Source organism: Trachurus japonicus, chromosome 19, assembly GCF_045865225.1.
Source record: "Trachurus japonicus isolate A0001 chromosome 19, Traja_1.0".
Taxonomy (NCBI): domain Eukaryota; kingdom Metazoa; phylum Chordata; class Actinopteri; order Carangiformes; family Carangidae; genus Trachurus; species Trachurus japonicus.
The window spans coordinates 3,234,589-3,252,404 of NC_140925.1; the positions used below are offsets into that span (position 1 = coordinate 3,234,589).

A 17,816-nucleotide genomic window follows, 5' to 3' on the forward strand; every position below is an offset into this window, starting at 1 on the left:
TGAGGAGGTGGGGGGTCAGGAGGCCTTGAATCTGGTGAGTAGACCTGGACAGGAAACACTGGAGACGGAGTCGATAAATATCTGGTAACGATTCTGTGTGAGTGTTGTCGGTGGTCGATGTGTGGCTCGTTGTCTTTTCTAAATTTCCTGCTGCTCGTTTGTCAGAGTTAAAGTAAACAAGCTGTTTGGAGACGTGTCGACAGAGAGCTGAGTGTTTCTGTTTGATCTGCTGCTGCTGCTGCTGCTGCGAGTCAAGTTTGTATAATCTGTGTGAGACGATGAGGAAAAAGCTCAGACTTGTTCCTGATGGGAGAGAGGAAGAGGAGGAAGAAGAGGAGAGGAATGATGAAACAACCTGTAGAAAAGCAGCAATCCTCTTCAGCGTTATGATGTTTACTCCCTCGGCTCAGCTCGCCACCTCGGCTCACACTCTGCAGGTCGAGGACGCCAGTGGCGTGCAGGGGTGGGGCCCAATTATTGAAAAACGCGTGCTAAAGTGCCCTCTAGGAGCCAAAACGTGTGCTAAAGTGCCCTAAAATGCGTGCTAAAGTGCCCTCTCGGAACCAAAACGCGTGCTAAAGTGCCCTCTAGGAGCTAAAACGCGTGCTAAAGTGCCCTTTAGGAGCCAAAACAGGTGCTAAAGTGCCCTCTAGGAGCCAAAACACATGCTAAAGTGCCCTAAAACGTGTGCTAAAGTGCCCTCTCGGAACCAAAGCGTGTGCTAACGTGCTCTCTAGGAGCTAAAACACGCATTAAAGTGCCCTCTAGGAGCCAAAACGCGTGCTAAAGTGCCCTAAAACGCGTGCTAAAGTGCCCTCTCAGAACCAAAATGTGTGCTAAAGTGCCCTTTAGAAGCCAAAATGTGTGCTAAAGTGCCCTCCCGGAACCAAAACGCGTAAAAGTGCCCTCTAGGAGCTAAAACGCGTGCTAAAGTGCCCTCTTCAGTGGCGAGGACGCGCTACACTGCAAAAACTCAAATATCTTTCCAAGAATATTTGTCTTATTTCTTGTCAAAATGTCTCATTACTTGTTTCAAACTAATTTTTATTTTGAAATAAGTAGAAAAATCTGCCAGTGAAAGCAGGTTTTTTGTGCTCGAAATAAGAAAGAAAAACTTGCTTTCACTGGCAGATTTTTCTACTTATTTCAAGTGAAAATTTGTTTCAAACAAGTGAAAATTATCTAAAAACAAGTTCATTTTTAGGTGATGAGTCTTCAAAAAGTCTGTGCACGCCACTGGAGGACGCCGTCTCTCTGAGATCATCTGAGACAGTATTGAGACACACGGACTAAAAAATTTCCATGACCTACCTCAGTGATGAGTAACACCCCCCCTCAGCGCCCCCCCCCCCCCCCCCCCCCGCTATGACTAATCACTTCAGCAGGTAAATGAGGCTGCATTGATTTGAAGAAGGTGCTGGGGCGACGATGATGGTGATTAACAAGCTCTGAGAGAAAATTAGAGAAAGACGAGCAGCTCGTTAGAGATTCATTCAGAACGGAGAGAGGGAGCGCCAGCAGCTGCTGTCAGTCACTGGAGGAGGATGAGGAGGATGATGATGAAGAGGAGAGAGGAAGAGGAAGAATATTTATACTGAAGAGAGCTCCTCTCCTCACATCCTCTGACCTTGTTTTTTTATTTCAAAATGAGGTGAAAAGTAAAAAAAGATGAAAGTCAGAGGAGTCGAGTTTGTTTTATCTTCTCGGCCTCGAATCACAAATCATTTCTGTCTCCGCGGGCCGAGGAGGGACTGAGAGACTCGTCTGCTCTTCTTTGACACTCGAGGACAAAAACGGAGATGAAATGAGAAACAAAGGAGAGAAAACAGGACGAAAGCAACGATGGAAGAAGGAAACCAGAGAGGAGGCACAGAGGAAATGAAGCAAGGAAACGAAGGAAGGAAGGAAGGAAAAAACACATGAGCATGTTTCCTCTATGTGCTAAGCTATGCTAACCCACACCTGAGCTTTCAACAAGTTTTCCCTGTTAAAAGGGATTTTCCTGAGTGGATGTGAAGGTGTAAGAGCAGAGGATGTTGTTATGATGGGATGTAAAGACAAACTGTTTGGGCTTTACAAATGAAACTCTGAGTCAGAGAGAAAACAACAACTCTGTAGTTTTGTACACTCCAAAAACTCAAAATCTTACCAAGAACATTTGTCTTGTTTCTACTCAAAATGTCATTTCTCTTCAAATCAAATCTAGTTAGACTTAAAATAAGACTCATCACATTGAAAAGTAGCTTGTTTCTAGACACTTTTTACTTCTTTCAAGCAGATTTTCACTTGAAATAAGTAGAAAAATCTGATAGTGGAACAAGTTTCTCTTTCTTATTACAAGCACAAGAAAACTTGCTTTCACTGGCAGATTTTTCTACTTGTTTCAAGTGAAGGTTTGTTTGGAACTAGTGAAAATGACCTAAAAACAAGTTCATTTCAAGGTGATGAGTCTTATTTTAAGTGGAAAGAGATTAGTTTTGACTAGAAATTAGACATTTTGAAAAGAAATAAGACAAATATTCTTGGAAAGATTTTGAGTTTTTGCAGAGTTGATAGACGTTATAAAGCAGCGTCGGTGTGGTGAATCTTCCTCTTCCCTCCTCCTGACCTCCAGGTGAGTCGTACAAGATGGAGGACGACTTCAGGCCTCAGGTGAAGAAGGTGGCGGTTGCCATGGGCGCGGCGCTCACGGAGCAGGACGTGGACCGCATGCCACACGGGATGAGAGCGCAGGGTGACACTGAGTGTGTGTGTGTGTGTGTGTGTGTGTGTGTGTGTGTGTGTGTGTGTGTGTGTGTGTGTGTGTGTGTGTGTGTGTGTGTGTGTGTGAGAGAGATGCAGTCATACACTAGACTACACTGCAAAAATTCAAACTCTTACCAAGAATATTTGTCTTATTTCTAGTCAAAATGTCATTTCTAGTCAAAATAAATCTAATTCTACTTAAAATAAGACTCATCACATTAAAAAGTAGCTTGTTTTTAGACACTTTTTACTTCTTTCAAGCAAATTTTCCACTTGAAATAAGTAGAAAAATCTGATAGTGGAGCAAGTTTTTCTTTCTTATTACAAGCACAAAAAACTTGCTTTCATTGGCAGATTTTTCTACTTATTTCAATTGAAAATTAGTTTGAAACAAGTGAAAATGATCTAAAAACAAGTTAATTTTTAGGTGATGAGTCTTATTTTAAGTGGAAAGAGATTAGTTTTGACTAAAATTGAGACATTTTGACAAGAAATAAGACAAATATTCTTGGAAAGATTTTGAGTTTTTGCAGTGTAAATAAACAAAACAAAACAAAAACACTGTGTGTGTGTGTGTGTGTGTGTGTGTGTGTGTGTGTATGAGAGAGAGAGATGCAGTCATCCACTAGACGACAGTGACTGGTGTGATGCTCATTCACGTGTGAGTCATGAGGATGAGGATGAGGAGGATGATGATGATGATGTCACCGCCTGTTGTCATGGTTCCTGGTCGTTCCTCTGCAGGAAACTTCCACTACGGCCGCTTCCTGGACTACATGAGGCAGTTCAGCACGTCGGAGCAGAGGGAGGAGGCGGTGAGGAAGGCCTTCAACACGCTGGACAAGGACGGCAGCGGATACATCGAGTGGAACGAGATCAAGTACGATACGATACGATACGATACGATACGATACCATACCATACCATACCATACGATACGATAAACTTTATTGTCCCGTTCAGGGAAATTTGTCTTGGACTCTGTAGCTGCTCCATAAATGCCTTGATGGCCACAATGACAAAAACAAAACAAAACAAAAAAAACAATACACCTCAGCCTTATCAATCCAGCACACAAGACATAACAGCATTGCACATATCCCATAACATAACACATATATACGACACAAAGATGAAGCTTTTGTCTGTGGTATATTGATGATGTGTTGATGAGAAGAAGCAATCACCACTGACACCTCCTTTACACGTCTTGTAGTCAAAAAAATAGTTTATTAGGCTATAAAAAAGAACCACATCACAAAAATGTTGAATCTTGGAGCATCTCTGGTGCCAATGTGAGATCTCTCCCCTTGTCTCAAAGCCATAACCTTATGCTTTCTAACTTCCAAAACTCTCTTAACAGAAGGATGTAGCTGACCAGGATAGTCATGGAGAAAAACAGGAACTAAAGACAGGAACTTATAGAATTTACAATCCTGCATTCAACCACTTGACAAGGTTATAACAGAAACATTAGATAAAGTATCCTCAATGCCCAACGGGAAAAGGGTGAATAATAAGAAACACACAAGTCCCTCATTATCTCATCTAGATTACTAAACACCTAATCCAACATCTTTAAATATTGTGATGTCATGAGAGGTAACCCAGGCAGGTAAGGCTGGAGCAGTGCAAAAAACTGAAAAAATAAGCCAGAATCAGAAAAATCAGATGCAGACGGTTTATTCTTCCACCCCAAAGCCCCATACAAGTCCAACTGAAAACACTCCCGTAGGAGGAGGAGAGTCAGTTCTTTACAATACGTCAACTTTCATTCATTCATTCATTCATTCTTCTGGACTCATGTGTGTTTTCTCAGGTACATCCTGTCCACGGTGCCCGGCGCCGCTCCAGCTGCTCCTCTGTCAGACGAGGAGGCCGAGGCCGTGATGCAGGCCGTGGACGCCGACGGAGACGGACGCATCGACTACAGAGGTGAGGAAGAGGAGGAGGAGGAAGAGGAGGAGGAGGAAGAGGAGGAGGAGGAGGAGGAGGAGGAGGAGGAGGAAGAGGAGGAGGAGGAGGAGGAGGAAGAGGAAGAGGAGGAGCTTTATCCTCTTTACTCTCTTATTTCTCTGTGCTGCACCGACCTGCAGCCACCACTGAGGGTCAGCAGTCAGTCACTCTTCACATCTGTGGGGGATCGAACATGGCTCCTTATGGCAGATTTAACATTTAAAAGCTGAGTTTAAAGGGACAATCAGGAGTTTCTCCATTGGCAGAACAAAAAATTCCGCGACATTAAAAAAGTCTCATATTAATATGGATGAATCTACGTTACCCACACTTGTTAGGGCCCATTTTTGATAAATATATGGTTTTGTCTCTATGGTTATTTTGTTATTATTAGGCAAGGCAAGGCAAGGCAATTTTATTTGTATAGCCCGTTTTTACAAACAGTTTGTCTCAAAGGGCTTCACATGGCATCGTAACAACATCCTCTGTCCTTAGACCCTCACATCCACTGAGGAAAAACTCCATAGAAAACCCTTTTAACAGGGAAAACCAGGAGAAAGCTCAGGGTGAGCAACAGAGGAGGGATCCCTCACCCAGGACGGACAGACGGGACAGAGATGTTGTTACAGACAAGAAAACAGTTTACAATTTGTCACAGAATGTGCGAAATATGGAATTATTAGTGGTGGTGGAAATGCTGGGCGAGCCGACCAGCGTTTCTTTACTTTCAGTTTCGTGGCGAGTCATAAGAATAACGCCGCCGAATCTCCGTTTATGGTGGGAACTACGACGGTATGTGATCGTCTTCCAACCTCTGACTTTAATTCTTGATGAATGAAAACATGAGTCTGTCTTGCGCCGGTCAAAGAAAACACTTTGCTTTTCCAAAACTCCTTGTTGTCCCTTTAACTATCTGGAATTAACATTGTAGATATCAACAATGTAATTTTCTGACTTGTCGTAATTACATTTTGAATAGTTGGATTTTTGTCTTTATGTCATCAAGAAATGACGATGTGATGTGGATTATGACAATATTAACCCCTGTTTCATCTTCTCTGTGCAGAGTTCTCAGACCTGGTGAAGATGGAGAAGAAACCGGGGAAATAGAGGCGACGTGGTTCATCGATGCTCCTCTGTGACGCTCTGGTGTGTGTGTGTGTGTGTGGAGGATAGAACACTGCAAAAACTCAAATATGTTACCAAGAATATTTGTCTTATTTCCAATCAAAACAAATCTCATTCTACTTAAAATAAGACTCATCACATTAAAAAGTAGCTTGTTTTTAGACACTTTTTACTTCTTTCAAACAGATTTTCACTTGAAATAAGTAGAAAAATCTGACAGTGGAGCAAGTTTTTCTTCCTTATTACAAGCATAAAAAACTTGCTTTCACTGGCAGATTTTTCTACTTATTTCAAGTGAAAATGTATTTGAAACAAGTGAAAATGATCTAAAAAACAAGTTAATTTTTAGGTGATGAGTCTTATTTTAAGTAGAAAGAGATTAGTTTTGACTAGAAATGAGACATTTTGACAAGAAAGAAGACAAATATTATTCGAAAGATTTTGTGTTTTTGCAGAGAAGAGGGGAAGCTGCACACACCTGAGCTGAGGGGAGAGTGTTGTTGTGTTGTGTTGTTCAGGTCACTTTGTGTTACAGTAGATCGAGGTTTGTCTTCTCTATATGACAGGACAGTCTGCTTCTTCTGTTTGTACAGTTGCAAAAAAAATAAACAGTTTGCTAATCAGACTGAGTTGTGTTTTAAAGTTTAGATCAGCTGACTGGACCATATGAACAGATTTCCTGAGCTGCTGCACCGACTCGCTCTCTCCTCTGGGTGGCAGCACTTCACTCCTCTTCATGTGAGAGGAGGACGAGTCACTTCCTGCTGGTTAAAACCTGGATCCTCTGTCCATTCTCATCTCTGTTTTTTAGGATTAATGAGCTCATGTTGATGCAGATTCTCCACAATCACACACACACACACACACACACACACACTGGGTCATGCTGTCGTGTCGTGGAGGAACGAGAGGAACTTAATGAACTTCAGACAAACAACATAATAAACACATCAATAAATCATCTGACACGGCTTCTTCTCGCTCACCTGCTTCCATGGGAAACTCATCCACTTCATGCAAACTGATGATACACACACACACACACACACACACACACACACACACACACACACACACACACACACACACACACACCAGAGCCAGGGCCTAGGCCAGGCCTCATCTTTCAGGCTGCCGGCTGCACATTACCAACTGCACTGTGTAATTGTAACGTTCCTGCTGCCAGACATTTTGGCAGCGCTGCAAAGTCTGACTCATGGCTTTGGTAACTCCCTAACGCAGCCCTCAACCCCCCTCTCCCCTCAACCCCCCTCCCATTAACCCCAACACCACCCCACCCCCACCCTAAAACCCCGACCACATCGCACCATCATGATGCACATCTGGTTCTGTGCCTCTTGAAAGGAGGAAACGAGGTGAACTGGATCCTCGGTGTTTTTTACACTGCAAAAACTCAACATCTTTCCAAGAATATTTGTCTTATTTCTTGTCAAAATGTCTCATTTCTAGTCAAAACTAATCTCTTTCCACTTAAAATAAGACTCATCACCTAAAAATTAACTTGTTTTTAGATCATTTTCACTTGTTTCAAACTCATTTTCAATTGAAATAAGTAGAAAAATCTGCCAGTTAAAGCAAGTTTTTTGTGCTTGTAATAAGAAAGAAAAACTTGCTCCACTATCAGATTTTTCTACTTATTTAAAGTGGAAATTTTGCTTGAAAAAAGTAAAAAGTGTCTAAAAAAAGCTACTTTTTAATGTGATGAGTTTTATTTTAAGACTTTATGAGTTTTATTTTATTGTTTTGACTAGAAATAAGACAAATATTCTTGGTAAGATTTTGAATTTTTGCAGTGTGCAGAGATGGAGGAGGACAAATGCCTCTCCTCCTCAAAAAAATAAAGTGGAAGAGAAATGATCATGGCGTGTGTGTGTGTGTGTGTGTGTGTGTGTGTGTGTGTGTGTGTGTGTGTGTGTGTGTGTGGGAGATAGAGAGAGAAAGTGGTTTCTGGTGTTTTCATTGGTCTACATTGGTCACATGTAATGATTAAACCCTGATCTGACGTGTCTGCGGAAATAACAGAGGAAGTATGAACCACTGTTCTCACGGCACAAACACCACCAGTCTGTTTCCTCCTGGTTCACACTGAAACACTGAAACACTAACATCATGGTGATAGTCTTTCCTTTCCTGGTGTTTTGTTTTGTTTCCTTTTCTGTAAAACTGTTAGAATAACTGCAACAAAAAAAGAAAAGAAAAAAATAGTAGACTAATATTACAGTTATTTCCTGGAAAAATATTAGAATTGGCAGAAATGAGAAGAAGAAAATAACTTCAGCTGAGACCGTGTGTTGAGTTTCCAGGAGAATTTCAAACATCCACTCAATATTTAATCTTAAAGGGATAGTTCAACATTTTGGCAAATTGGCCCATTGGACAAGTTGTGACCTGCACATTCACCACGCTATGAGATAATAACACAACGTTACCAGACAGAGTTGTTTTAGAGGGAAATGCAGAGACTGCTTGATGAAAAACTGTCCCTGAAGGCAACGTGCATCAGCGGTTTTACATGAATTTCCCTCTAAAACAACTCTGTGTGGTAACGTTGTGTTATTATCTCATAGCGTGGTGAATGTGCAGGTCACAACTTGTCCACCAGAGCGTTGTGGAGTTGTTGGATTGTGTATTTGATGAGTTTGATGAGTTCGAAACCAAGAAATCCCATGAGCCTCCGTAGCGTAGCTCTGAGCAGCTCACGGCTCTGCTCCGCCGCTCTAAAAATAGCTTGCACCGACAATTAAAGGTAACGAACCTACTGCTAAGACTATAGGGATTATGGCAATGGTACAATTTGCCAAAATGTTGAACTATCCCTTTATGTATTATCTCATTATCATTATGTGCTGAACTGTATATAATTTCATATTTTGCATGTTTAGTCGTGTGCAGTGACACTGGCAGTTAATTAGACTTAATCAACAGGACGTGAACAAACACTCTCCCACTAATTAGATCTAATATTATAAAGTTGTATTTACATGACGTTGACAGTTAATTAGGAAACTTTAAAACACAACAGAATCTGATTTTAGTGAAAAAACAAAACACAAAGTCACAAACACACTCAGATAAAATCACAGTTTGGTTTTATACAGGTAAAAAAAAATGTTTTTTTTAAAAGGTCAAAATTAGAGTCAGGAAATTTTCCATGATGAAGGTGAAGTTTTCTTCCACTTCCTGCCGCCACACACCGCCAAAATAAAGCTTCACATGCCTGGATCACTCAGCTTCAGTATGAGTGTGTGTGAGTGTGTGTGTGTGTGTGTGTGTTGCTACATGTTAAATATTCCCTGATGTTCAGTCAGTGTGTCTTTGGTTTTTCCGTTTCCAGGTGTGGAGCCTGAACGCACCGCGGCGACCGGCCAGCTCCGAATCCAAACATGGAGAAAAGAAGAAAAAGAAAAAGAATAAAAGGCCACTGATATGACGTCCTGTTACCGTGGAGACGTCCTGAATCACCTCGCAGATAAAAAGAAAAATGCTTCATCCGAAACTACTGATTCACATTTTTGTTTTGTTTTTTTAAGAACAAGAACAAGAACAAGAAGAGAAAAAGAAAAAGGCACTGGAAGGGTTAGGGTTTGGAAGTCCTGGTGGCGGCGGCACAGTGATGATCTCATCAGTACAGGAGAAACAATAAGTTAATAATAATAATAAGTCCCTTAATTAAAGTAAAAATAAACAAAAGACTAACAGCTTCAAATGTCTGTCACTCTACAGACACACAGAGGTTTGGTTTTGTTACCTTCCACAGTAAAAACACACAAACACACAAACACACTGCAAAAATTCCAAATCTTACCAAGAATATTTGTCTTATTTCTAGTCAAAATAAATCTAAATCTAATTATACTTAAAATAAGACTCATCACATTTAAAAAGTAGCTTGTTTTTAGACACTTTTTACTTTTTTCAAGCAAATTTTCCACTTTAAATAAGTAGAAAAATCTGATAATCTGAAGCACAAAAACTTGCTTTCACTGGCAGATTTTTCTACTTATTCCAATTGAAAATTAGTTAGAAACAAGTGAAAACTGTCTAAGAACAAGTTAATTTTTAGGTGATGAGTCTTATTTTAAGTGGAAAGAGATTAGTTTTGACTAAAATTGAGACATTTTGACAAGAAATAAGACAAATATTCTTGGAAAGATGAGTTTTTGCAGTGTATACAGACACACACATTACAGACTCAGAGGCAGAACATAATGAGACTAAATGTCAGAAAAAGACCTTGGCCACTGCCTGCAGTGCTCTAACCGGCTATTTAGGGGGCGGGGAGTCGGGGTATTTTAAGCAAGTGGCCAAACTCTTGAAACAGTCCGACACACAGTCACAACAACAAGAGCCTCCGTCTGCTTCCACTCTGATTGTCCGAGTCGCTCTCGGTTTGTTGGTTTTCCCAGCAGCAGCAGCAGCCTGGTTCTGGTGACTCGCAGGAAACAAGTCCAGTTTAAAACCTGATTCAACCACAGAAAAACTCTTCTTCCTCCTGTATCTGTCCACATGTTAAAGGTTGAGTCTGGAATTTTGTGCCCAAAAATAAACATTAGACTTATACAAATTAATGCTGCGGAAGTCGGAAAAAAGCGAGCTCTGAGTTGTAAAAAATGAATTGAACGGCGGTGAACTCGGAAATTACAGGTCGGAAACTGGGGTATCATATCAGAGCTCCGACTTTCCGACTTGACATCACGACAACATCAAAACATGGCAGCCCTCGTCTTAAACGGTTAGAATTTAGACATTTATTTTAAGTTATTTGTTGAGGTTTGAATGCATATTTTTGTGTATTATTGCAGTAGCCTAGGCTATATGAAATACGTTTATATTAAGCTGTGATGGTGTTAAACGTTATTTCCGTCACATACGAGGACCTCAATTTAACTGTTCAAGGCTGTAACATTATATGTGCACTCATCTGCAGCGTCTCCTCTCCTCCAAAATAAACATCATTTACTGCTGCATTTATTTTTCGTATTCAGCTATGAGCCACAATAATATGCCAAACTTCCTTTAGGTATCCATGTTTTTTTTCTTCCGAGTTCCTGCAGCGTGAACGCAATGATGTCGGAAGTCGGAAATTTCCGATTTGGGAATTCGGACCTCCGAGTTGCAGCATAAATCCATCTTCTTAATCATCAGCTATGGGCTTCTAGCTCAGGTGAAGCTACGTGTAGCAGAGTAGTAGCTCAGGGCTGCTAGCTACACTAGCTGTATCAGATGCTAACGAGTGCTAGCACGTCTCTCTCTCTCAGCAGCAGCAGTCAGGACCGCAAAGAAAAAGAAAAACAGTCTGAGTGAAGCACTGGAGCCACGGACCGATTCCCCACCGTCACGACAACTAAAGCCTTGACTGGTAACGAGTATGAGCTCCGTTGTAGTGAGCTAGCTCGATGCTAACTTCTGCTAGCGGTAGCGGTTAGCATCGCCGCAGATGGAGGGGCCCAGTTTCAATGTTGTGTTTACAAACTGCAACGAACAAAACTCCAGACTCTGCCTTTAACTCTCTCAGTCAATAAACTAAATGCTAACGTTAGCACTTAGCATCTATGTGCGTTCATCATCAACTCTGACCTGTTGGTGGCGCTGTAGAGTCAGTGACGTTTCATCCTCTGGGAGCTGGAAATAAAAATGAGTTTAACCTACGAGTCGACCAAACCAAACCAAACCGAACAAACGCAGCCTGTCTGGGGAAAAATATATAAAAGTTTTTAAAGACGAACAGACAGACGTTTGATAAATAAAATAAAGTAAAATATCTGCTTCCTGAACAATCACAGCAGCTGTCATTTAGAAAAGAAGAAGGAGAAGATGAAGATGAAGAATCGTTTCCTTCACAAAAAGAAAACTTCTGGTTCTTGTTGCTCTTTGAGTCATTTTTATCGCTCCAGCAGGAAGGGGCGGGGCAGTCGATCTGCGTTTGGATTTCCTGTGTCCTCGCCGCCGCGCTGGTGATGCGTCGTCGTGTGTGGACGTGAGCTCAGGCGTTGTCATGGTGCGTGTAGAGCTGGATGAGTCCGGCCTGGTGCAGCTGCTGCCACAGACTCATCTCCATCCGCAGGTCGTGGTTGATGAAGAAGCCGACGGAGTGGAAGCTGCGGTCGTAGTAGTGGTCAGAGTAGTTCTTGTAGTCCGAGGTCATGAAGCCGTACGCGCTCACCTGCATCAAAACACAACGAAGAACAGTGAGAGACCGACACTAATGACAACAACACACAGCTCAGGTTCACTGCAAAAATTCAAAATCTTACTAAGAATATTTGTCTTATTTCTAGTCAAAATAAATCTCATTCTACTTAAAATAAGACTCATCACATTAAAAAGTAGCTTGTTTTTAGACACTTTTTACTTTTTTCAAGCAAATTTTCCACTTTAAATAAGTAGAAAAATCTGATAGTGGAGCAAGTTTTTCTTTCTTATTACAAGCACAAAAAACTTGCTTTCACTGGCAGATTTTTCTACTTATTTCAATTGAAAATTAGTTTGAAACAAGTGAAAATGATCTAAAAACAAGTGAATTTTTAGGTGATGAGTCTTATTTTAAGTGGAAAGAGATTAGTTTTGACTAAAATTGAGACATTTTGACAAGAAATAAGACAAATATTCTTGGAAAGATTTTGGGTTTTTGCAGTGTTGGGAGCTGTGTGTGTTGACATTTACCCCTGGACATGTTTGTCCACCTCTCACACTTCCCCAACTCCCCACGGTCAAATGAAAGGTCACTGGGGCTTGATTGTTGGCAAGGAGGTTTATCTTTGGGTAAACTCTGGATGTCCCGAGTTTCAGAATGAAAGTCAAATTTTTGGACCCATAATGATGAATTTTAACAGCACCCATGACCCTTCAAGTGGACAAAAATGTCCAATGGGTTTTTTAATGTAAAAATAAAGTAAAAATTTTAACTAACAGATATCACCATGAAACTTCCCAAGTTTATTACTCACATTAAGACAAATATTTTTTGTATTACAAGTTTTGTCAAATTTTATGTTTAAATATGTAAATGAGGCAATATCTAATGAAATATGCGCTAATTTCCAGAACCGAAATCTGAACAATGGATAAAGCCCCTTTCAAAATTCTTGTTTTATTTTGTTGACATATTAGAGTCAGAAGTTTTCACTGAGGGGATTTTGGATATCTCTTATTATCACTCTGTAAATGAGAAAATACTGTCACCAGCTCTAAAGCCCATAGAGCCCCATAGAAATCATGTGTTTTTGCAGCAAAAACAACTGGCCAGGAAGGGGTTAAAAATGTTGAAACCCATGTCAAAAGTGATTTTCATGTTTAGTCAAGACCCAGCTCTGTATGTATCACAAATATTTTGGAAGTAACTAATATCTAAATTTTGTCCAGGGGTCATGGAAGTGGTAACAAACTGAAGGATCATCCGAGGGTTTTAAAGCAGGTTTCAACAGCAAGGAGAGAATCTGCAGATCTGTGGTTGAAGGCCACACACACACACACACACACACACAAAGACACACACACACACACAGGACGAGCTCCCACAAGGCCGCGGGGCTGCGAGTCTAAACAAACCTCGCGCTATCGGGGCAAGTGCAGCCTCGTCCCACTGTAAATACAAATCAGCCCTGAGGCAGCGACCATGACGACGGTGATGATGATGGATGTTGTTACCTTGTCACAGGTGTGCAGCGCAGCCAGCAGCATCACGGCGCCCGTTGATGGACGGTAAATGTCCTTGTATTTGGTTTGCAGAGTCTTCGACCGGAGGAACCTGAAACACACAGAAGAGGAAGAAGTTAAAAAGAGGAGTTTAAAGGGATAGTTCACCCAAAATTGAATTGCTGGGAGAAGTTTCAGAGTCCTCCGTGGCTTCTCTGAGTTACAGGGGGTCTCGGCGTAGCAGTGCATGTCCATATAACGGTTGCAAATGGATACCAACTGTCTTCGTAACAAAAAGACACACCAAAAAACATCCAAATACCTCCATGCTGCTCGTATGTAATGTCCCTCTTGTATTGAAGCCCCGAAATTCGTCAAATTTGGACGAACTGGGACGAGGACAGTTCGTCCAAATTTGACAAACCGGGAAGAGAAGCTTCCGCTACAAACAAGCTTGAAAAATAGACTTATTTCTCATGTCGGGGCTTCAATACAAGACGGACATTACGTACAAGCAGCATGGAGGTATTTGGATGTTTTTTGGTGTGTCTTTTTGTTACGAAGACAGTTGGTATCCATTTGCAACCGTTATATGGACATGCACTGCTACGCCGAGACCCCCTGTAACTCAGAGAAGCCACGGAGGACTCTGAAACTTCTCCCAGCCTTTAGTCCACATGAGGGGGAGGAGATAATGAGTGAAATTTCAATTTTGGGTGAACTATCCCTTAAAGTGAAGAACGAGGATGTGAAAGTTCCTCAGAAGCAGCAGCAGCTTCTCCTCCTCTTGCTGCTTCTCACCTGTTTCTGAGGTAACGGATGAAGTCTGGGTGGTACATCTTCAGCTTCTCCGCCGACACGTCCTCTCCAAAGTACTTCAAAGGGCTGAGAGGAGGAGGAGGAGGAGGAGGAGGAGGAGACAGGACGTTATTATAAACTTGGACCAGTTCATTAACAATCACTGGGAGAAGATGAAGGTGTGAAGAAGACAGAAGGAGGAAGTGGTTGTTTTTTCAAATTTGATGTGAGGATGAAGCTGGAGGAAACAGGATCTGACCGAGGGAGACAAAGGTCTTTGTATCATCCTTAAAAGGGATAGTTCAACATTTTGGCAGATTGGTAGCCTGACAAGCCAGACTATATCATTAACATGTCTAGTCTGGTAACGAGCGGTAGACCTCGGCTCAATCCAGGGGGCGGGATGAAGGCTGTCTTTCAAACTGCCTCTGCACCAATAGGGTGGCGCTACGACCAATCAGAGCAAAGAGCAGGATGACGTTAGCCTGACAAGCCAATTAAAATGTATGTCGTCATGGCGTTAAGCCGCCCAACGACTCTCTAAACAGATAGAGCGCTGTGATTGGTCAACACAAACGGTGTTCGAGACTCAAAAAGTTCCTATGGCTCGTTTCTAGACCCACCTACGGAGCAAAGAGATTTGCTGCCGCTAGGGTGCAGCTAGATTTCTAGGCTGGCAGATTGGCCCATTGCCATAATTTCTTGGTTTCCCTCATCAAACTCATCAAATACACAATCCAACAACTCCACAACGCTCTGGTGGACAAGTTGTGACCTGCACATTCACCACGCTATGAGATAATAACACAACGTTACCAGACAGAGTTGTTTTAGAGGGAAATTCATGTAAAACCGCTGATGCGCGTTGCCTTCAGGGACAGTTTTTCATCATCAGTCTCTGTATTTCCCTCTAAAACAACTCTGTCTGGTAACGTTCTGTTATTATCTCATAGCGTGGTGAATGTGCAGCTCACAACTTGTCCACCAGAGCGTTGTGGAGTTGTTGGATTGTGTATTTGATGAGTTTGATGAGGGAAACCAAGAAATCCCATGAGCCTCCGTAGCGTAGCTCTGAGCAGCTCACGGCTCTGCTCCGCCGTTCTAAAAATAGCTTGCACCGACAATTACGTAAAGGTAATGAACCTACTGCTATGACTATAGGGATTATGGCAATGGGCCAATTTGCCGAAAATGTTGAACTATCCCTTTCAGCTTTGTAAAATGATCGTGTGACTCACTCTCTGTTCTTCTCCGGCCCTCGCTCCACCAGAGAGTGAGTGGCCGCCGCCTTCATCAGCAGGTAGTCCCGGTCGTGATCCGGCAGGAAGACGTATCGCGTTTCCTGTCAGAGGAGAAGACGAAGATGATGAAGATAATGAAGATGAGACTGTGTGATCAGTGGAGGAGGAGAGACTCTCTGGTTGTGGTGCACTGCAAAAACCCAAAATCTTTCCAACAATATTTGTCTTATTTCTTGTCAAAATGTCTCATTTCTACTCAATACAAACCTCTTTCCACTTAAAACAAGACCCATCACTTGTTTTTATCATTTTCACTTGTTTCAAACTAATTTTCACTTAAAATAAGTGGAAAAACTTGCTCCACTATCAGATTTTTCTACTTATTTCAAGTGAAAATCAGCTTGAAATAAGTAAAAAGTGTCTAAAAACAAGCTACTTTTTATGTGATGAGTCTTATTTTAGTTATAATGAGATTTGTTTTGACTAGAAATAAGACAAACATTCTTGGTAAGATTTTTAATTTTTGCAGTGTGGTTGTGGTGCACTGCAAAAACCCAAAATCTTTCCAAGAATATTTGTCTTATTTCTTGTCAAAATGTCTAATTTCTACTCAATACGAACCTCTTTCCACTTAAAATAAGACTCATCACCTAAAAATCAACTTGTTTTTAGATCATTTTCACTTGTTTCAAACTAATTTTCACTTGAAATAAATAGAAAAATCTGCCAGTGAAAGCACATTTTTTGTGCTTGTAATAAGAAAGAAAAACTTGCTCCACTATCAGATTTTTCTACTTATTTCAAGTGAAAATCTGCTTGAAAGAAGTAAAAAGTGTCTAAAAACACGCTGTGAGTTGTTGCAGTGTGCGGACCTGGGACAGCGGCGGTCCTCGGTAGCCGACTCGGCCGTAGCTCCTCATGGAGTTCATCAGTGTGTTGGTGGAGAAGGTGTAGTGGGTGGTCCGAGACCCCACGTCCTCCTCGAAGCCCTGCAGGATCGCCCCGTTGGTCCTGAGCAGCAAACACACAAACAGAAAACAGAAAACATAAAACACAAAACACAAACATAAACACAGCGTCGGGGACTTCAAAATAAAACAGGAAGTAGAAACAAACAGGAAGTTTCTGTTCGTTAACCTTTAATGAATCAGTCGACTGAACGACTGCTCCTCTTTTACTGTTTTGTTTTGTTTTGTTTTTAACAAAGGGCAGAACATTTTTATTATTGTTTTAATACACATGTGTTTTTTGTGTATTTTACTTCCGTGTCTCTGTGTTGTTTCTCTCCATTGTCATGTATTTATCTATCTATCTATCTATTCATGCAAATTCATATAAAAACCACTGATGCGTGTTGCCTTCAGGGACAGTTTTTCATCAACAGTCTCTGTATTTCCCTCTAAAACAACTCTGTGTGGTAACGTTGTGTTATTATCTCATAGCGTGGTGAATGTGCAGGTCACAACTTGTCCACCAGAGCGTTGTGGAGTTGTTGGATTGTGTATTTGATGACTTATCTATGTTATGAGTCTATCTATCTTACCACATATCACGAGGTGAAAAGAAGTTCAATCACAAACATGACTATACTAACACTTGTACAGCATAATATGGGTTAGTGTAACATCTAAATTTTCCATTACACTCTCTAACAGAAACTTCCTGGTAATATAGTTGTCAATCATTAATAAACTTGTACTTTTTAAACAAAGTGTTAGTGACTTATTACAAAAGGTGAAAGTGTGAAACTGGACTGAATGAGTCACCGCTGCTCCCTTCACTCCCACATCCACTGGAACTCATTTTTAAAAATCTTTTTCACCAAAACCTACAACTGCAACGTCTGAGCTTTGACAGTTTGCTGCTTTTTCTTGGTCTGTTGTTGTTGTTGTTGTTGTTGTGTAATTAAGATTCATCATCTGTGGTTGAGAACACAATGTGAGTCAGTCCCAGTCCTGATTTACTGTAGGATATGAGACCACCAGCTGTAATTACAGTAACTCTGTGGGAGTGGGAGCCTCTAAACCCAGCGGAGCCCTGCAGAGCGCCACACCCTGCAAATATGTGGCTCCGCTAACTAACAACGTGTTTCTGTGAGTGAAGCAGCAGTTTGGAGCAGCAGCGTGGAGCAGCAGCGTGGAGCAGCGTGGAGCGGACCGAGGCACCGAGTCGACAGGAAGCTGCTCCGTGTTTTCACCTGAGAACACACCTCCCTAATTTCGAGAAGGCAAACCCAGACAAGATAGAGAGTTTATTTAATCTGTTCCCTAATCCACGCTACATAATTTCACA

The 17,816-nt window shown here is 41.5% G+C and overlaps 2 protein-coding genes across 2 annotated transcripts in view; one reads left to right on the forward strand and one right to left on the reverse strand.

Moving 5' to 3' along the window:
* The first annotated feature begins 2,628 nt into the window (after positions 1-2,628).
* Positions 2,629-5,869, forward strand: LOC146967132 (parvalbumin-like EF-hand-containing protein). The gene is made up of 4 exons (XM_085762093.1): positions 2,629-2,734; positions 3,490-3,625; positions 4,565-4,680; positions 5,768-5,869. The coding sequence occupies exons 1-4, from the start codon at positions 2,629-2,631 to the stop codon at positions 5,809-5,811; spliced, it is 402 nt and encodes a 133-aa protein (XP_085618219.1). The 3' UTR covers positions 5,812-5,869.
* Positions 5,870-11,802: 5,933 nt separating this feature from the next.
* The window catches only part of st6galnac (ST6 (alpha-N-acetyl-neuraminyl-2,3-beta-galactosyl-1,3)-N-acetylgalactosaminide alpha-2,6-sialyltransferase), a 19,988-nt gene continuing 13,974 nt past the window's right edge, over positions 11,803-17,816 (reverse strand). The window contains exons 5-9 of the mRNA XM_085761742.1: positions 16,397-16,535; positions 15,522-15,625; positions 14,287-14,370; positions 13,498-13,597; positions 11,803-12,013 (exon numbers count right to left, since the gene is read on the reverse strand). Coding sequence (XP_085617868.1) covers positions 11,834-12,013; positions 13,498-13,597; positions 14,287-14,370; positions 15,522-15,625; positions 16,397-16,535 — 607 coding nt within the window. The 3' untranslated portion in view covers positions 11,803-11,833. The remainder of the gene's footprint in view (positions 12,014-13,497; positions 13,598-14,286; positions 14,371-15,521; positions 15,626-16,396; positions 16,536-17,816) is intronic.

Coding starts and splice junctions, on each gene's coding strand:
- LOC146967132 (XM_085762093.1), top strand. CDS start 2,629: ATGGAGGACGACTTCAGGCCTCAGGTGAAGAAGGTGGCGGTTGCCATG. Junction 2,735..3,489: donor ACACGGGATGAGAGCGCAGG/GTGACACTGAGT, acceptor GTTCCTCTGCAG/GAAACTTCCACTACGGCCGC. Junction 4,681..5,767: donor CGGACGCATCGACTACAGAG/GTGAGGAAGAGG, acceptor TTCTCTGTGCAG/AGTTCTCAGACCTGGTGAAG.